General features: G+C 37.4%; 1 protein-coding gene across 3 annotated transcripts in view; it reads right to left on the bottom strand.

Annotated features, from left to right (window-relative positions):
• Positions 1 to 232: 232 nt before the first annotated feature.
• Positions 233 to 19,688, bottom strand: part of Stim (stromal interaction molecule) — a 424,265-nt gene continuing 404,809 nt past the window's right edge. For 2 of the 3 annotated variants that reach the window (XM_067143252.2, XM_067143251.2), the window contains exons 14-15: positions 6,307 to 7,024; positions 233 to 608 (exon numbers count right to left, since the gene is read on the bottom strand). In XM_067143252.2, coding sequence (XP_066999353.2) covers positions 415 to 608; positions 6,307 to 7,024 — 912 coding nt within the window. In that variant the 3' untranslated portion in view covers positions 233 to 414. Of the gene's footprint in view, positions 609 to 6,249; positions 7,025 to 19,688 lie in introns of all 3 variants that reach the window. The other variant, XM_067143253.2, reaches the window with a different exon arrangement.

The following is a 19,688-nucleotide window of genomic DNA, read 5'->3' as shown; positions in this document are numbered from 1 at the left end:
GTAAAAGTTTAATAATATTTTTACCATTGAAGCACCAAGTGATTTTATTTTATTTAGCAATGAAGGAGATGGGTTAAAACACATATGCAACCATAGAATAATAATAATAATAATAATAATAATAATAATAATAATAATAATAATAATAATAATAATAATAATAATAATAAGAAGAAGAAGAAGAAGAAGAAGAAGAAGAAGAAGAAGAAGAAGAAGTGTAACTGTCAAATAAGTTCGGATACAGTAAGTCCCTACTACCTCTCTGGATGATGGATCTGAATTAGGATAGTAGGCATTCTCTGTATGCTTGAGAGGTCAATAAGGTGAAGTTCTATGATCTGGCATGCAGAAAATAGTTTCTTCAATAAACTAATATTTTAAGTAATTTAAAATGTTCTTTATTGCTTGTTTAATTTATATAATCTTCTTAAAGCGTGCGAATGACAGAAACAAAGAACTTTCATACTGTAAATTGAGCACATTTCTATGGTTTAAGTCAGGCTGAATGGCTTGGACTGTTGAGGCACTGGCTTCCTGAGCCCAAGTTGGCAGGTTGGCAATCCTGGCTTGGTCCGATGGTATTTGAAGGTGCTCAAATATGCCAACCCCTTGTCAGTAGATTTACCAGACACATAAAAGAAAAAAAAAAAAATTCTAGCATCCTGGCATCTCTAAAAACCATTAAAGTAGTTTGGTGGGACGTAAAACCAATGACATTATTATCTAAGGTCTATTAAAGTATTTAAGTACTGAATTCATTTTTAACTGTGCCAGTACAAACTTAAGACTTATTTCTGTTTCTCTTCAAACTATGAGGCATAAGAAATTAAAATCATCCTCTGAAGGGTGGTGAAAAGTGGCAAGATAAAAAAAAAAAAAAAAAAAAAAAAAAAAAAAAAAAAAAAAAAAAAAAAAAAAAAGAAAGAGAGAGAGAGACAGAGAAGACTTGTTTTACAAGACTGTTCAAATTGTGATCATAGCCACAGGGCCTCCACTTTTACTTCGAATCTGAACTACAAGAACACAATTTTTCTTATTAAAAATCCTACCTACAATGACCAGTCTTAACTGTGGCTACTTTGGAAAGAAGCCAGTTACAATGCCATTTGGTTATCAGTGAAAGAGAGTTGGAAACAGAAAGATGGTCACTAAAAATGTCATTTAGAAAAATTTTATCACATAGTTACATGAAGAATATTTAGAGGAGGAAAAAAATTTAAATGTCCAGTTTTTGTAGTTTACTGAGCCTTGCTTTCTTAATTTTGTTATGATATGTACAAGGAATCCTAATATATCTTTATGTAGGCAGAGTCAATTTCATTGATTTTTTTCTTTTCTTGTCTTTTTGCTAGTAGTTATAACATCTCACAAACACATGCAGGTTTTCAGCAAGGGTGGGATGGAAATGGACTAGGGCCAGGAAAATAGTGGCCATGGCCTCAATTAAGGTACAGCTCTGACATTTGCCTGGTGGGGTGGTGGAAGTAAAACCACTTTCAGGGCAGTTGATGATGGGGTTTAAATGCACCATCTCTCAAATGCAAACTTACAGTTATATATCCTGTATGTTATAGCCAACTCATTCAGTGAATTTCATTGAATGATCTCATTTCTGTGATATATGAAGTCTATTTTTTATATACTTCCTTTCATACAATGTAAAGCCCTTCAGTTATGAAGATGATGTCCTGCTCTTGTTAACAAGTACACAGCATACAAACCCAATATTTTGTAAAGTAAAACTCATCCTTAACAGGGTAAAAATTTAAGACAAGATTCTATTGTACACAGACACTGCAAGAAACTCTGTATACACCTAAATGTTAATATAAATCCATTCCTTGCTTTTTTCTAATTTAAAAAACTATAACATTAGTGACATATCTCCACAATCCCAGTAAAAATGTAAATTTATGTCCTCATCCTGAGGTGGTGCAGCTCTTTTCTGTCACACCCCCAATGGAGGGGACCTGGATGAACCTTTTTAACCACATATCAGCGCCCCTGCCAATCTTAAATTTCTGACAGTACGGGGAATGAAACCAGGACCTCTGAGAACGCAGCTAATAATGTGGATCCCAGTGAAGTTAGCCTGACCCCCTGCCATGATGACTGCTATGGAAAATCCAATCTTGAACAGAATATGATTTTCAAACAATGCCTTTTACAACACGGTCTTCTTTGGCTATTGATTAACTCTGAAATACTGGCCTATGAAGGCTGAACTTACGAACCCACAAAGCATGCATAGGTACGGTGCCTACCCAGAAGTTGATCAGGTCTCGTCTTACCTTTCTTTCTTAATACAGGAGGGTCTAGATTATCCCAGTTGCAACTATCCGAGGTTCTGTGTTATCCAAACTTGATTTAAAAAAATAACAATCACGTTTCCATCAGAGCCAAACAATTCAATTATTTCATGGCCCAAGTCTAACCTCTCTCTTCTAATTGATAACAGACTGAACGCTCAACAAGATGAATCCATTGTTTTGCAGCTTGCATTATTTGTCATTAACTGCTTTCCAAATGCTGTTTCATTGCTTGATTTGTCAGTACTGAAACCTCTATGATGGCTGTTGGTAAAATGAGAGAAAAGGACAATAAAAAAGTTCATATTGATTTATTCATTCTATTTAATTCAAGATTAAAAGAGTTTGTCTAATTTCTAATCAAAACACAGTTTTTTTTCAGTAACCATCTGTTTTATCTGAGTTTTTGCTTATCTGAGGTAGTCTTGGTCCACATTAACTTACATAATCGAGACTGCTGTACTAGTATTTGAAGATTTTATAAGCCCAGATTTTATCCTCAATAAGATTAATATCTAAAATGTTTAAATGCTTCTAACCCTCATGTCACCAAATCTTGCTGCTGTAGAGTGCCAAATATATTCCTCTTATAGTATCTCAATTATCTCCATTCTGAGGTTTTTGTTATACAGTGAATTTCCCACCTTATATTAACCATTTAATATATTTAAATACAGAGAATTATTACTTATCTCTTTTCTGGCTACATCATCTCTGTATGGAAGAAGGAGACATTGGTATTGGGATTCAGAGTGGATGCTACGTTTAGTAAGAGGTCATGCTGCCAAATGCTGACCACTGAACACTGTCTACATCAAAATTTCAAGGAGAATTCTGTGTACATATACATAAAAATGCTCACCATAATCCTGAAAACTATTCAAAAAGGATTATAACAATGTTATGAAGTCAATCATCCCTGAATGAAGACTGTCCAACCACAAATGTCTGCAAAATACTACAGATTTACTGACTGACTTCCATAGTAGAGAAAATTATTATCCGTAAAGAAGAATTACTTTTGGTCACTGCGTCAACATCACACAGTTCAAAATCAATACAGGGAAATTAAACTTAAAAAATGTATGTAAAAGGCAGGTATCTATCTAATAACATTTGACTTTTTGATTACATTTTTGTCTTAAAATGAGAGAGAGTGCTTCAGCTCTTAATTGTAAGTATTAATATAAAATAACTTTCCTTACTTTCAAAACAATTTTGTTTAATAATTTTGATGGCTTCTCCTAAAGATATTTTTTACATACAATTGATTTAGGTATACCTAGTTCAGCCACTACAGTTCATTAATGACACTTTTACTTTATAAGCAGAGTAAGAAACTATTGTGTATTTGAACTGAAGGAATTCAACCCAATTTCCTAATTTATGTTTATCAGGTGATATGATGTAAAAAATGAAACTAGAGAACTTATATTAAAATAAAAGGCAAACAAGGTCTTGAAAGTTAATAACTACATCGCACAATTCCAGTGCATAGACAGTGATAGAGATCCAGTATGCAGTAAGTGAAAACTAAATGAAATATATTCAATTAAAAAAATGGCAATGTAAAGCAAACAAACACAGCTTTGTCCATTTATAGACAAAATTAAACAATTATTTCTTAAAGAATTACATTTAGTTTGGAGAAAAAAAGACCTTTCCTATCTCACAGAAGGGTGATGCTTATAAAAGTATACCTAATTAAAATCGTTACTGTGTGAAGTCAACTCCCTTAATAAAAACTCACTCAAAAGGATATATTCAAGGAGATACTTAACCTTAAAAACCACCAAGGACAAAATCATTTTTGTTCAGAAAAATATTTATGAATAGACCTAGCATTAAGTAACTCTGACCAAAAAATTCACTTCTTCACTTGAGCAAAAATTAAGCATCCATAAAAGCAAAATAGTAATTGAATACAACTACTGTTTTCAAACAAATCTTGTTTATTCAGTATTTTTTCAACAGACAACTTTCGGAATCTATAGTCCATATTCAGCTCTATTCCTCTGTGAATCTACTCCTTTATTCATGCCAGCAATTGACATATACGATCCTATATAATGCTGATACTGGCTGGTTAGGCTTGTAATAAATGCCTGGAGAGTTGACACATGAATGTTAGCAGAACATCCCTGGATTGAAAGTGAAAGGAAAATGGAGATTCCACAGAAAACCCCTCCTATCTACTTCGTCCAACGTAACTTTCACATACAGTCATCAAGATTTGATGATTCTTGCAAAGGAAAAATGCCTTGGCAGAGGGAGGGAGTCTGAAAGTAGAACTATTTTGACGGAACCAAGCAAAGAGCTAACTCCTTAAGACAATGATGGTAATCCATTATTTAAACACAAATTTATTTAACAATGACTAGAAATAAGTCCTTACCCACTCTATAGTTTCCAGGATCAGAAATACATTTTCCACAATGGTACATTTGAATAGTTCTGAGTTGTTTATTTCAGTTCGATAAATCTTTGAGAAAGCAGCGTTCACAGAAGGGGGGGGGAGGGGGAAATCCATGGAATTTCTCATAAAGCTCAGTGATAAGGAAAGAAAAAGCAAGTTTTATGCACTAATTTTAATTAATTTAATCTAAAATGAACTGAAATGAAAACCTCAGATATTAATTTGATCTTCAGATGGGCCTTACATTTCATGATTGATTCAGATAAAATACAACTTGTATTATTACATAAATAATAATAACATTTATACATTTTTCTAATAGATATTGATTTTCCTGAAAATAAATAAATAAATAAATAAATAAATAAATAAATAAATAAATAAATAAATAAATAAATAAATAAATAAATAAATAAATAAATAAATAAAATTCATATTCTTAAAATATTAATTATTCTGACCATCATTAGCCACAGAAATAATTATAATTTTTATCAGTGGTGATTTCTAAGCCATTTACTCTTACATGAAAAGCATAATTTCAATACTCTATGAACAAAAATGCAACGAACATAACATTTCATGCGTTATGTCATTACAAACCTTTTTTAAATATAAGCAAGAATACCATTATTGTCTACTTTTCCTTAAAATTGCTTTAGTGCTGCCTTATACTTACTTATGAAACTTATTGAAACAGAACTGTGTACTTTCCATTTATTGGCACACAAACAGCTTTTTCTATAAAATGAATCCTAAGAAATGTTATACATCAAAATATCATTGATCTGACTAAAGAAACCAAATTAAGTCACTAGCACATTCTTCTGGAGCTAAGCATCAAAAGCATGCTGTCAGCAGTATGTACACAAGGAGTCTAGTTCTTGAACATAGAGTGCTAAACAATAAAGCTCATAAAACTCATCACAGAAAATGACCCAGTAAAGAGAGACAGCAAGCTTCCATAAGCTGGACAAATACAATTATGCAAGTAATAAGAGTGTCTCGTTTAGAGGCAAAGCATGTGACAGAAGACTGAGAAGTACAGAAGAAGATACACAACATTTCTATGAAGATCACATTCCAAAGGAATGAGAGAACATTATGAGGCAGATAAGAAATGAACATAGGTATTTCATAAACTAAAGAGAATGAAAAATGGGATTCTGTATTTGATATGATTTACATGTCATCTCAAAAGAGAATATTTAACATCAGATCTTGAAGTAAAAAGTCATAAGACAGCAACATTTACATACTAAATACTTTTCAGGTTTTCTTTTACAGATCTTATTTTAAAAACCTGCCTTTCCATAGTCATATTTATTATGTTTTTAATTTCAGTGGACTGACTTCCAAACACTGCCATACAAGTGACTACAAAAGAGAGACAAATATGTTTGCCAAATAGCATTCATCCCCCAAAATGACTGTTTTTCAGTCACATAGAGACAATTTCACAACAAAGTTTAAAACAGAAATCTTAATGGGAAGTGTAACTGTGTATCCCAGAATTTTACAAACCTTCATTGAGTATAAAGCTTCCAAATCATCAAGAAGACATCTTGCTCTTATGCTTACGGTTGAATGTTGGAAAGAGCTTCCGTTTCTTTCGACGAATATCATCCTCTGTAGTTGAATTAGAGTCTGTTGAATTTGTTTCCTCATCTACAGTTTGTGCTGTCTGCTCGACTTTTGAGGCTGCTGGCTCTCTGCTTGTAGATTCTTTGCATGTAGGCTCTCGAGTGCCATGATCTCTGGAACCGTGGTCCCGAGTGAAAGGTTGAGTGACATGATCTCGAACAATAGGCTGGATAGCGTGTTCACGGGCAATGGGTTGGGAGATATGTTCTCGAGAGAGAGATTCCCGAGTACTGGATTCCCGAGAGCTCTGTTCTCGGAAGAGTGGCTCCTGAGTACTGTGTTCTCGAAGGCTGTGCTCACGAGAACCATGTTCTCGAGTGCTGTGATCTCGGAAGCCATGCTCTCGAGATGGATGATGATCCTGATGTATGGGTTCTCTTGATGTACGTTCTTGGGTAATGTTTGTTAGCTCCTTCAAGGTGTGTTCTTGAGAAACATGCTCTCTAGCTACCACATCTTTGGGTATATTATCTCGAGCTCCAGGTTCGTGAGAAGAAAGTTCTTTGGCAATGTGTTCCCTGGATGACTGTTCTTTAAGTGGGGGTTCTCTGTTAACATGGTCTTTAGACACTTTTTTAATAGACGTAACTCGAGATGACTGGGATCGAGAACTATCTAAACAAGTCTCTGACTGTGATGTACTTGGAGGAGATCCCTAAACAGCATCCAAACAGAAAAATAAATATTATTTTAAGACATAAGAATCAGGAAATCCAGTAAGGTTCACTAACACTTTACTTACTAAAAGGGGACTGTAACATGCATTTTTAAATTTGTAGCTGATGAACACAACAAATGAAAATCACACAGGTCTCAAATTACAAGGAATATAAGCATTACATTACTGGATTAGGAGCACAGGTAACAGTAGAAGTAGTCTCTTGATCAGTTACTTCTTCTGATATAAGAAATGGAACAAGTAAGTGTACAAAAGGTGGGATGCTGGAGGACCCATTTACTTTTTTAAACCACATATACCCATCCTCCTCTGCAGTTGTTCACAATTCAATTTAATTATTCTACCTGAATAAATCCATAACTATTCCAAGAAGTTATACAGATTCTATCTTGTTCACCACAGCAGTTTATCATCATTTCTCAATAAATGTAAACATTGTGCTCTTCTTTGGTTTCACAATTTAGCAGCAATTGATGCTGTTTCATGCAGAAAATATGATTATAAAGGCCTAAGAAATGCTGTAAAATTTGTTAGTGCAGAGAGATACCAAATACAGTAGAGACAATACGCGACACTCAGTGAGATATCGAGGGCCAGCTATTAGAGTTCTCTCTAGCGGGTAGACCTGAGAACTACTGATTCTGTCATAAGGGCATGTGTATTTGTGTGTGAAGTTTTTGGTGTTATTTATGCATTTTCAGTGAGTTGACATAATTAGCGTGTGTCATTCCTTGATATCTCCTCTCAACATGAGGAGAAATTTATGTGCTGTGTTTGGCTGCAGTAACTATGAAGTAGAGAAAAATGCGCGGCCATTCTTTCGCTTCTCTCGTGACAAGAAAATGTAAGTAATATTGTGTTTGCATATATATTCTTCCAGTGACAGAGAGATTTTTAGAGTACTTCATAATCTTCTGACCTGCTCGACCCATATTTTAACTGACTTAAAATATAATACACATATTTTATTGTATAGTGCAGCAGTTAACCTTCAATACCGATGTGTTGTTGTAGGTGTGATCTGTGGGTTTTGAAATGTCACAGAAGTGATTTGGATAAGGTGTACAAGAAAGAAGGGACGTTGCGCTTATATAAGAATTATAAGATCTGTTCAGATCATTTTCAGGCCAGCGACTTTAGAAATCCTCGACTATTCAGCCAAGGGTATGTTACATTTTTGCTCTAATTGTATGTAAATATTCCTCAAAGCATCACTATCGACAACATTTTCATAATTTTCTTTATTTTATCCCTCTTCTCAGATTAAAGCTGGGATTTTATAGATTTTCTTTCTGTTAGTAGGCTTCATGTCAAGAGGAAAATTGCCCAGCTTTTAAATGTTAAATCATTGCATCATGTGTGTAAGGAATGTGCCGATATTTTTATTGACAAGTGTCTTAATGTGATGATGCAATGTTTTTTAAATGAGAAAAAAGACAAATCTAACCGTAAAAGTTCAGGCAGGAATGCTAAAGCAAAAAAAGTAATGCATAAATGAAAGATCAAGCTATTTCACAGCAGTTCATTTCACATCTTGTTTATATGTCTAATTTCAGTCTTTTAAATAATTCTTCATTCATTTATCCAGAATTGCCTTAGCAACTTCGAAGTTAATATCTCAATAATAATTTCTTTCTACATGTAATTTATTTATCCATTTTTATATATGCATTTCCATTGATATTTGAGTTTAGCGCGACTTTTCAGGTCAAGTCACTAGGAGCGCCACCGTCGAATTGTCTCCCATTTCAACAAGGCTAAATCCGCAAGTGTTGCGTATTGTCTCTACTGTATTTAGAGATACTTAAACTGTTCAAACAACATCCCGGAAATTGAGAAGTACTTGCGACTGTTGCCTTCTTATTCTTGTTACTATTATTATTATTATTATTATTATTATTATTATTATTGAAATTAAATAGTTGTATCAGTGCTCAATATTTTCACTCCAAACTGGTTTTCAGACAATAGGGTCCATTATTAGTGATTAAAAATTATTTAAAACATGTTAATCCACATAAGTGTGTCGCCAAGATAAAATTTAGCACAGTACCTGCCCAACAGCTTTAACAACATGCCCAGCCAGCTTTTCTAATGTTTTTTCATCATCATCATCATCATCATCATCATCATCATCATCATCATATTATTATTATTATTATTATTATTATTACTACCAGTACTACCTACCAGCACTGTTCCAGTACTATGTCTTTGATATTTGGTATTTTATGATGATTATATTTTCTTCTAGCAATTATTCCAACATTTTTTGAATCTATATATCTAATTATGTTGCTTAAGTATTATGAAAAAACTATAGCACCCATGATGACGTAAAATGTCTCACTGTCTCATTCAATTTATTATTAACTCAAGAAATGTACAAACATTCTAAAAACTTGAAATGTTTGTTCATAATTAAAAAAAAAAAAAAATTAAAAACAAACTAAAAATGGCATTGGCAACAGTGACCATGTGAATACAATGTGTTTCATCATCCATTTCTAATGGTTGTGATTTGGTATTCAGATCCAAGTGCATAAAAAAAAAAAAAAATGTTTATGTGATTCTCCTCGTCACCAGCAATCTTTCTCCGTAATAGAGTACTATGTTAGGTCATCAGCCCTGAGGCTGGTTGGATCCTCAAACAGCATCAAAGGCTATGCAGTTATAGAGAAACCACAAACACCAATGGCAGAGCTCAAATGAGGCATACTAGGCAAGATGAAGAGTGAGGTAGTTTGCCACTGCTTTCCTCACTGGACCAGAAGGTGCCACTGCAGCACGGCTGATCCTATGAGCAACACCTTTCATAACACACAGAGTGAGGTTGTGCTCTGAATGTCATTACTCAGCACTACCCATACCCCAACAGCTTCTATATTGTCACAGCCATGGATGAGACTGGGACATCGGTGGAAGCTACACTTTGCTCTGGTCTGTGCCAAGAGATGGATACAAAAATACTGCATCCATCAAGAAATGGCAACAGGCGGAATAGAGTACTGCAGTGCATAATCAATGAGGTCGTAGGAAGACCACCAAATGGCTGTGGTTTGTTGTTCAAACCTGAGAGTATTAAAAATATTCGCACGTAAATACAACTTGTAATGACACAACATAAATGAGAATTAAAGTTCAGACAAATCAGTTCTAATTCATTTTTGGTACTTCAAACAATATTGGGAAATACATTATTGTAATATGATTTCACTCTGGGGGTTGTGGATGTTAACTATGTTACCAACAGAAAGAGCGAGGTGTGCTTCAGTATAAAAAGAGAAGTGTTCTATGGCTGATTGTTTTAGGTCTGATTCTAACTGCGTTATGCCTCTCAAGCAGTTTTGTGTTTGAACCCATTGCTGCAATCATTGGATAGAGCAGAAAGGTATTCTGTACCATACTATTTTTAATTTTTTCTTCTGGTCTAACTAATTTATTAACATTTTAATTAATTTAATATTAAAAAACTGAAATGGAAATTTCACAGGTAAATACAACTTGTAATGTCACAAGACAAATAAGAATAATACATTTTTTAACAGACATTGCTTTTTATGAAAACGTGCTCCTAAAATATTCATTGTTCTACTCTTCTTGTCCTTAGTCCCTCTCAGGTTCATGACCAGTAGTTGATAGTCACTGTCTAAAGACTCTGATGGTATTACTTACCATCTATATACACTGACTGATAGAGCAAATGCAACACCAAGAAGGAGTGGTCAGAACTTTATGCCAATTGCAGGGTAGACTGACGTCACTGAGGTATGCTCATGATGTGAAATGCGCCGCTGTGCTGCGCACGTAGCGAACGATAAATGGGACACGGCGTTGGCGAATGGCCCACTTCGTACCGTGATTTCTCAGCCGACAGTCATTGTAGAACGTGTTGTCGTGTGCCACAGGACATGTGTATAGCTAAGAATGCCAGGCCGCCGTCAACGGAGGCATTTCCAGCAGACAGACGACTTTACGAGGGGTATGGTGATCGGGCTGAGAAGGGCAGGTTGGTCGCTTCGTCAAATCGCAGCCGATACCCATAGGGATGTGTCCACAGTGCAGCGCCTGTGGCGAAGATGGTTGGCGCAGGGACATGTGGCACGTGCGAGGGGTCCAGGCGCAGCCCGAGTGACGTCAGCACGCGAGGATCGGCGTATCCGCCGCCAAGCGGTGGCAGCCCCGCACGCCACGTCAACCGCCATTCTTCAGCATGTGCAAGACACCCTGGCTGTTCTAATATCGACCAGAACAATTTCCCGTCGATTGGTTGAAGGAGGCCTGCACTCCCGGCGTCCGCTCAGAAGACTACCATTGACTCCACAGCATAGACATGCACGCCTGGCATGGTGCCGGGCTAGAGCGACTTGGATGAGGGAATGGCGGAATGTCGTGTTCTCCGATGAGTCACGCTTCTGTTCTGTCAGTGATAGTCACCGCAGACGAGTGTAGCGTCGGCGTGGAGAAAGGTCAAATCCGGCAGTAACTGTGGAGCGCCCTACGGCTAGACGACGCGGCATCATGGTTTGGGGCTCTATTGCGTATGATTCCACGTCACCTCTAGTGCGTATTCAAGGCACGTTAAATGCCCACCGCTACGTGCAGCATGTGCTGCGGCCGGTGGCACTCCCGTACCTTCAGGGGCTGCCCAATGCTCTGTTTCAGCAGGATAATGCCCGCCCACATACTGCTCGCATCTCCCAACAGGCTCTACGAGGTGTACAGATGATTCCGTGGCCAGCGTACTCTCCGGATCTCTCACCAATCGAACACGTGTGGGATCTCATTGGACGCCGTTTGCAAACTCTGCCCCAGCCTCGTACGGACGACCAACTGTGGCAAATGGTTGACAGAGAATGGAGAACCATCCCTCAGGACACCATCCGCACTCTTATTGACTCTGTACCTCGACGTGTTTCTGCGTGCATCGCCGCTCGCGGTGGTCCTACATCCTACTGAGTCGATGCCGTGCGCATTGTGAAACCTGCATATCGGTTTGAAATAAACATCAATTATTCGTCCATGCCGTCTCTGTTTTTTCCCCAACTTTCATCCCTTTCGAACCACTCCTTCTTGGTGTTGCATTTGCTCTGTCAGTCAGTGTAAACTATATGTATTCTTGGCTTATCCCAGTTATTTCTGGGGTTGCTGGAGCCACCCAGGCTAATTTTTATTCAGACTGTGGATTTAAGAAGTCTGAATGTCCTACCTGATGCCATGGGATTTTTGAGATAAAAATCTCAACTCAGCAGCTCTCATTGAGCTTTACCACACCCCACTCATCTATGTAAATAAAATATTACAGTTTTGTCTGAACACTTCAAATTTTTGCCTTGAAATACTTAGTTTTTATCTAGATTAGATATACAAAAGTCTAAAGTTCAATTTTTGTTGTCTGAGTGAACATTTTTTTTAGTGGCTTCACGTCACACTAACACATTGAAGGCTTTTGGCGATGCAAGGTTGGGAAAGGGCTCAGACTGGGAAGGTAGTGGCCACGGCCTGAATTAAGGTTCAACCCCAACATTTGCCTGGTGGGAAAATGGGAAACCACGGAAAACTATCTTCAAGGCTGCCGATTGTGGGATTTGATGATGTTTGTTGTTTAAAGGGGCCTAACAGCTAGGCCATCCGCCCCTTGTGGGATTTGAACCCACCATTGTCTGAATGCAAGCTCACAGTTACGCGACCCTCACTGCATGGCCATCTTGCTCGGTTTTGTGTAAACATTACAGGAAAGCAGCTAGACTGAATTTCTTGAAACTTTGTATATATCTAAAGAGGACTGAAACCCAAGTTTCATCTCCTGTGACTATCTGTGTCAGAAATTCTTCGCCGCCTTCATTATAACGGGTCAAAAACTGAAGTGCACTACCCATCCGTTTTGATTTGTGTTGCTCAGTAAGAATCTTTGGTACCGAACGTGAGCAAAGTTTACGAAATTTCAGTTTTTCTGTAATAATTTCATGAATTAGTGATCGTGAGATTTGGGGAAATTCCATAGCAAGAGCACTAATTGTAAACCTGCGGTTTTCCCGGATCTTGTCATCAATCGCGTGAACCAGTTCTTCTGTAACCAAAGATGGACGCCCACTTCCTTCTTCATCGTGCACGTCACTACGTCCTTCATTGAACTGTCTCACCATTGAATCACTCATCGCATTTTGTCCGTAAACGTCACAAATTTGCTGATAAATTTCAATTGGTTTCACTTTCCTAGCATTCAGAAAACGAATCACAGATCTGATTTCACAAGCGGCGGGATTTTCAATCAACAGCGACATTGTAAACAAGTACAACAAAGCGTACGTGGCTGACAGCGATCTCAAAATGGCACATGCTTCTTCTCCTTGATACAGAGCGTCTACCGTGCATGTGTGGAACTGCGATCGCAGCGCTGCAGCGGAGATAAATTGAAACGGAACTTACTTTCTGGACTTTCTCGTATTATTTGATTAGTATACAGTGGTGTATGAATATTCGGGGAACTAAAATAGGAAATGTAAAATTTCTGTACCGAAAAAACCCACATTTATAGAAGTTGTATAAATTATAATTTCCAAAATTTTATTTTCTTGCACTTTTATTATGTTGTTGTTTGAGTCATCAGTCCATAGACTGGTTTGATGCAGCTTTCCATGCCACCCTATCCTGTGCTAACATTTTCATTTCGACGTAACTATTGCATCCTACATCTGCTCTAATTTGCTTGTCATATTCATACCTTGGTCTACCCCTACCGTTCTTACAACCTACACTTCCTTCAAAAAGTAACTGAACAAGTCCTGGGTGTCTTAACCCTTTCACTCCTACTGGGACATCAAGCAATACTATTGGGATTTAATTAAAGTATAATAGCACAGGACCGTGTTTCAATGGTTATCTATACAATTGTTAACTTTAGCATTGCCATAAATTTCCAACAGATGGCACTTGTTCAAAGTTTTATTCATAGAACGGGAGATTATCGACACGGGTCACTGTTTTCGCGCCATTTCACAGAGGTTAAATTATTGTGTTCATTGTTAGTTTTCGTTGGGACATATAGTCCCAGTGGTATTTTATAACCTGGTTCACGAAATAGCTTTTGCTTATTGTAGCTAAGATCACTTCAAAAAATGAATGACAACCAAGTGGCAGAGTTTTTAGAGACCAGTGGAGAAGATTCAGCATCAGATTTGGACTTTGGCTCGGATAATGTTGGGGATGTAAATTACGTGCCTAGTGACAATGATTCGGTCGGTTTGAATGGTGATACAGCCTCAGAAGCAGACAAAAACGACAATTTCAGGGAAATTTAGACAGAAGTCAATGTTAGTATTTGGCTAATGCTTCTAGAATGCTTGCTGCAAGATGGCAGGATTCTAAAGAAGTGGTGGTACTTAGCAACTGCCATATGGCAAGCAAAGTCGAAGTGCTAAAAAAGAACAAAAGATGAAAGTAAAGAAGTAGTTCCCTGCCCAGAATCAACATCATTCTACAGATCGGAAAGTTGGAACATGATTTTGATAGAAAATCTCACAAGTGGTGGAGAAAGGTTTTCTTCAAGGTCCTCATAATGGCCGTTGTCAATTATTGGATTTCGTATCTAGAAACCAAGCATAAAAAGATTCCGTTGCTAGAGTACATTATTGCCCTTGCAGAACAAATGATTGCTGTTGGCAAAGCAAATGCAACAATAAAAAGGAAGAGGACATCTGGGCGACCTACCTCGGCATCATAATTGATGTTGAATGTCGGAGATCAGTTGTCGGTGGAAGGCAGTACCAGAAGGCGATGTGTGAGGTGCTCAAAGCTGAAGAAGGCAACAAGAACCAAAACTCTCTGTACAATGTGTAAGGCCCCTCTGCGCAAGAACTACTTACACACCTTATCACACTTGATCTGTTGCACCTAATCTAACCTACAAAGTTTGGCTAGTTAGTATTCTGTGCACGATATTTTGTATTTCATATTCTTATAAATCATGGTATTATAAATAAGGGTTGGCATCTTTCAAAATATACCACTGGGACATATATGTCCCACACAGAAATGCCAGTGGGACACGTAATGTCCCACCCCTCTCAGAGGCACAACGTATCAGATACGAATTAGATTTTGAAATTACATACAAATTAGAAGTTCGTTGACCAGTAAATGCAAAGAAATAACCAAATTTATGAAAAAATAAAATTGGTAGTGAAAGGGTTAAGATGTGTCCTATCATTCCATTTCTTCTTCTCGTCAAATTTAGTCAATTGCAAGCTGTCCACTTCATGACCGCATCGATGAATTCAATCAACAAATTATTAAACTAATTTAAAACACCACCTAATCAATACTTTATTTCTTGCCTTTTGGCAGAATTATAAAAAAACATTATCATACACAGGACATGTTTCGACCACTTAGTGGTCATCTTCAGCTTAGACGAAACAATTTGATTAGTAAGTACATTAAAATCTTAAATTACTTTCCCATGAGAACATATAACTACTGCTTAAAACGCTTGACATTTTTTTTGGGGGGGGAAGGGGGGATAAGGGGGGGATTTTAGTGACGTGGTGTGTAAAAAGGTACTTAAATTACAATTTGCGTCTATGGTAACATTAAAAAACTTATTTTCTAATTGAACATATTTTAAAAAATCTTAAAACATCTGTAATTTGGCACTTTTTGTAAAAACACTAGGTGGCTTAATCTTGCTTATGTTAAAATCGATATGTATAACAGCCTTCAAGTTTCTTATTGATTGTCTGTTGTGTTGATTATCTTCCTTGAAGGTTGCTTTTTATTTTTAGTAACAGGTTGTGTTGAACTGTTAATTTACATGGTCCTATGGTGACTTGTCTATTAAGTTGCATGAAATGGCAGTCCTCAGATTTGGGCAGCTTGCCTCACGATCTGCAACCAGCAGAAAGATCGTAAAATGTTAAAATGTGTCATTAAACGAAATTGTTCTAATTTAGTTTGACCTCGAAAAGAAGGTGGGGATAAGGAGAATATTTCTTTAACTCACCTTTCTGGAATGGTGATTTAAACACGACATCATGGAAGCACAGCTGGTACTCCCTCCCCCTTTGCGAGACGTATTAGATGACAGCACGACCTCGCTTCCCCTCCCTCCGACGAATTGTACAAATGAGCAAACTGTGATACATCGCTATAGCACCAGTTCATGTACACAAAAACAGCCCAAGGCAGCGGAGTATAAACACCATTCCAGAAAGGCGAGTTAAAACAATATTCCCCTTATCACCACCTTCTTTCCAAGGTCAAACTAAATTAGAACAATTTTCTTTAAAGACACATTTTAACATTTTACGATCTTTCTGTTGGTTGCAAATCGTGATGCAAGCTGCCCAAATCTGAGGACCGCCATTTCACGCAACTTAATAGACAAGTCGCCGGCCCCGTGGTGTAGGGGTAGCGTGCCTGCTTCTCACCTGGAGGCTCCGGGTTCGACTCCCAGCCAGGTCAGGGATATTTCTTTCGACCTGAGGGCTGGTTCTAGGTCCACTCAGCCTACGTGATTAGAATTGAGGAGCTATCTGACGGTGAGATGGCGGCCCCGGTCTCGAAAGCCCGGAATAATGGTCGAGAGGATGCGTCGTGCTGACCACATGGTTTCTCGTAACTGGCAGGCCTTCAGGCTGAGCAGCAGTTGCTGGGCAGGCCAAGGCCCTTTGAAGGGCGTTAAGTGCAGTGGGGGGGTGCGGGGTTAATAGACAAGTCACTATAGGACCATGTAAATTAACAATTCGATACAACCTGTTACTAAAAATAAAAAGCAACCTTCAAGGAAGATAATCAACATAACAGACAATCAATAAGAAACTTGAAGACTGTTATACACATCGATTTTAACATAAGCAAGATTAAGCCACCTAGTGTTTTTTCAAAAAGTGCCTAATTACAGACGTTTTAAGATTTATAAATATGTTCAATTAGAAAATAAGTTTTTTAATATTACCATAGACGTGAATTGTAATTTAAGTACCCTTTTACACACCACATCACTAAAATCCCCACCCTTATCTCCCCCTTCCCCCCAAATTTCAAGTGTTTTAAGTAATAGTTATAAGTTCCCATGGGAAAGTAATTTAAGATTTTAATGTACTTACAAATCAAATTGTTTCATCTAAGCTATTTTTTAAAGACAGCTGAAGATGACCATGAAGTATCGATTAGGTGGTGTTTTAAATTAATTTTTTAAATAATTTGTTGTAATTTAGCCTAACTAATCTCCTCTCATCGATTCGATTCAGTATCTCTTTCCGTGATTCGATCTATCCATCTTACCTCCAGCATTCTTCTGTAACACCACATTTCAAAAGCTTCTATTCTCTTTCTTTCCATACACTGCCACGCTCCAGATGAAAGTCTTCAGAAATAACTTTCTAATTCCTATATCAATGTTTGAAGTGATCAAATTTATTTTCTTAAGAAAGTTCTTTCTTGCTTGTCCTAGTCTGCATTTTATGTCCTCCTTTCCTCCTTACTTCTGACATTGTTAGTTATTTTACTACCCAAGTAACAATATTCAACTACTTCCTTTAAGACTTCATTTCCTAATCTAATATTTCCTGCATCACATGCATTTGTTCGACTGCAATCCATTACTTTTGCTTTGGACTTATTTATTTTCATCTTATACTCCTTACCCAAGACTTTGTCCATACCATTCAGCAGCTTCTCGAGATCTTCTGCAGTCTCAGATAAAATAACAATATCATCGGCAAATCTCAAGGTCTTGATTTCCTCTCCTTGGATTGTGATTTCCTTTCCAAATTCCTCTTTGATTTCCTTTACTGCCTTTCCAAATTCCTCTTTGATTTCCTTTCCTGCCTGTTCTATGTAAACATTGAAAAGGAGGGGGGACAAACTGCAGCCTTGCCTCACTCCTTTCTGGATTGCTGCTTCTTTATCAAAGCCCTCGACTCTTATGACTGCAGACTGATTTTTATACAGATTGTAGATAATTCTTCGTTCTCGGTATCTGATCCCTATCATCTTCAGAATCATAAATAGCTTGGTCCAATCAACATTATCGAATGCCTTTTCTAGATCTACGAATGCCATGTGCGTGGGCTCGTCCTTCTTAATTCGATCCTCTAGGATAAGACATAAAATAGGATTGCTTCACGTGTTCCTACATTTCTTCAGAAGCCAAACTATCTTCTCCCAACTCAGCTTCAACCTGTCCTTCCATTCTTCTGTAAATAATACGTGTTAAAATTTTGCAGGCATGAGATACTAAAGTAATGGTGCGGTAATTTTCACACTTGTCAGCACTGGGTTTCTTGGGAATAGGTATAACAAAATTCTGCCGAAAATCGGATGGCACTTCTCCTGTCTCATATATTTTACACATTAAATGGAATAACCTTGCCATGCTGGTTTCTCCTAAGGCAGTCAGTAATTCAAAGGGAATGTCATCAATTCCAGGTGCCTTGTTCCTATTTAGGTCTCTCACAGCTCTGTCAAACTCTGACCTCAAAATTGGGTCACCCATTTCCTCAGCATCAACAGCCTCTTCTTGTTCCAGGACCAAATAATCTACATCTTCACCTTGATACAACTGTTGGATATGTTCTTGCCATCTTTCTGCTTTGTGTTCTTTCCCTAGAAGTGGATTTCCATCTGAGCTCTTAATATTCATATATCTAGATTTCCTTTCTCCAAAGGTTTCCTTAATTTTCCTGTATGCAGCATCTACCTTTCCTAGGACCATACAACCTTCGACATCCTTGCACTTCTCCTTCAGCCATTCTTCGTTACCTACCTTGCACTTTCTGTCCACTTGATTCTTTAATCGTCCGTATTCTTTTCCGCCTTCTTCATTTTTAGCATTCTTGTGTTTTCGTTGTTCATCAATCAGGTCTAGTATCTCCTGAGTTATCCACTGATTCTTAGTTGATCTTTTCTTCCTTCCTAACATTTCTTCAGCAGCCCTACTGACTTCATTTTTCATGACTATCCACTCTTCCTGTATTGTTTCCTTCAGACTTTCCATTTAGTCCTTGTGCAACATGTTCCTTGAAACAATCCCTCACACTCTTTTCTTTCAACTTGTCTAGATCCCATCTCCTTGCATTCCTTCCTTTTTTCAATTTCTTCAACTTCAAATGGCATTCCATGACCAATAAGTTGTGGTAAGAGTCCACGTCTGCTCCTGGGAAAGTTTTGAAATCCAACACCTGGTTCTGAATCTCTGCATAATCAAAATTAAGTCTATTTGATACCTTCCAGTGTCTCCGGGTCTCGTCAACGTATACAGCTGTCGTTTGTGGTGTTTGAACCAAGTATTGGCAAGGACTAAATTATGATCAGTGGAGAATTCAACGGAACATCTCGGTAGAAGAGCGAGCAAGAAGAAGTCAAAGACTCAAGAATCTTTGGCGAGAGTGTGAAGAGAAGGGTATCGGTCTGCGCGACAGAAGGAAGATTGTGTAAGCATGGCCCACAGGTGGCCGTATCGATAAATAATAATAATAACAACAATAATAAACCTGATAAAGGTAGGATTGGTCAAGAAGTTAGAACTGGTGGAACGAAAAATTCTAAGAAAGATACTGGGAACCCAAAGAACAGAGGATGGATCGTACAGAAAGAAAGCAAACCAAAAACTTTACCGCATGATAGAAAAGATCGCAGA

The sequence above is a fragment of the Anabrus simplex genome, chromosome 3 (genome assembly GCF_040414725.1).
Source record: "Anabrus simplex isolate iqAnaSimp1 chromosome 3, ASM4041472v1, whole genome shotgun sequence".
Classification (NCBI taxonomy): Eukaryota; Metazoa; Arthropoda; class Insecta; order Orthoptera; family Tettigoniidae; genus Anabrus; species Anabrus simplex.
Note: the sequence above shows the minus strand (reverse complement) of the source record. Positions and strands in the feature narration are given on the sequence as shown.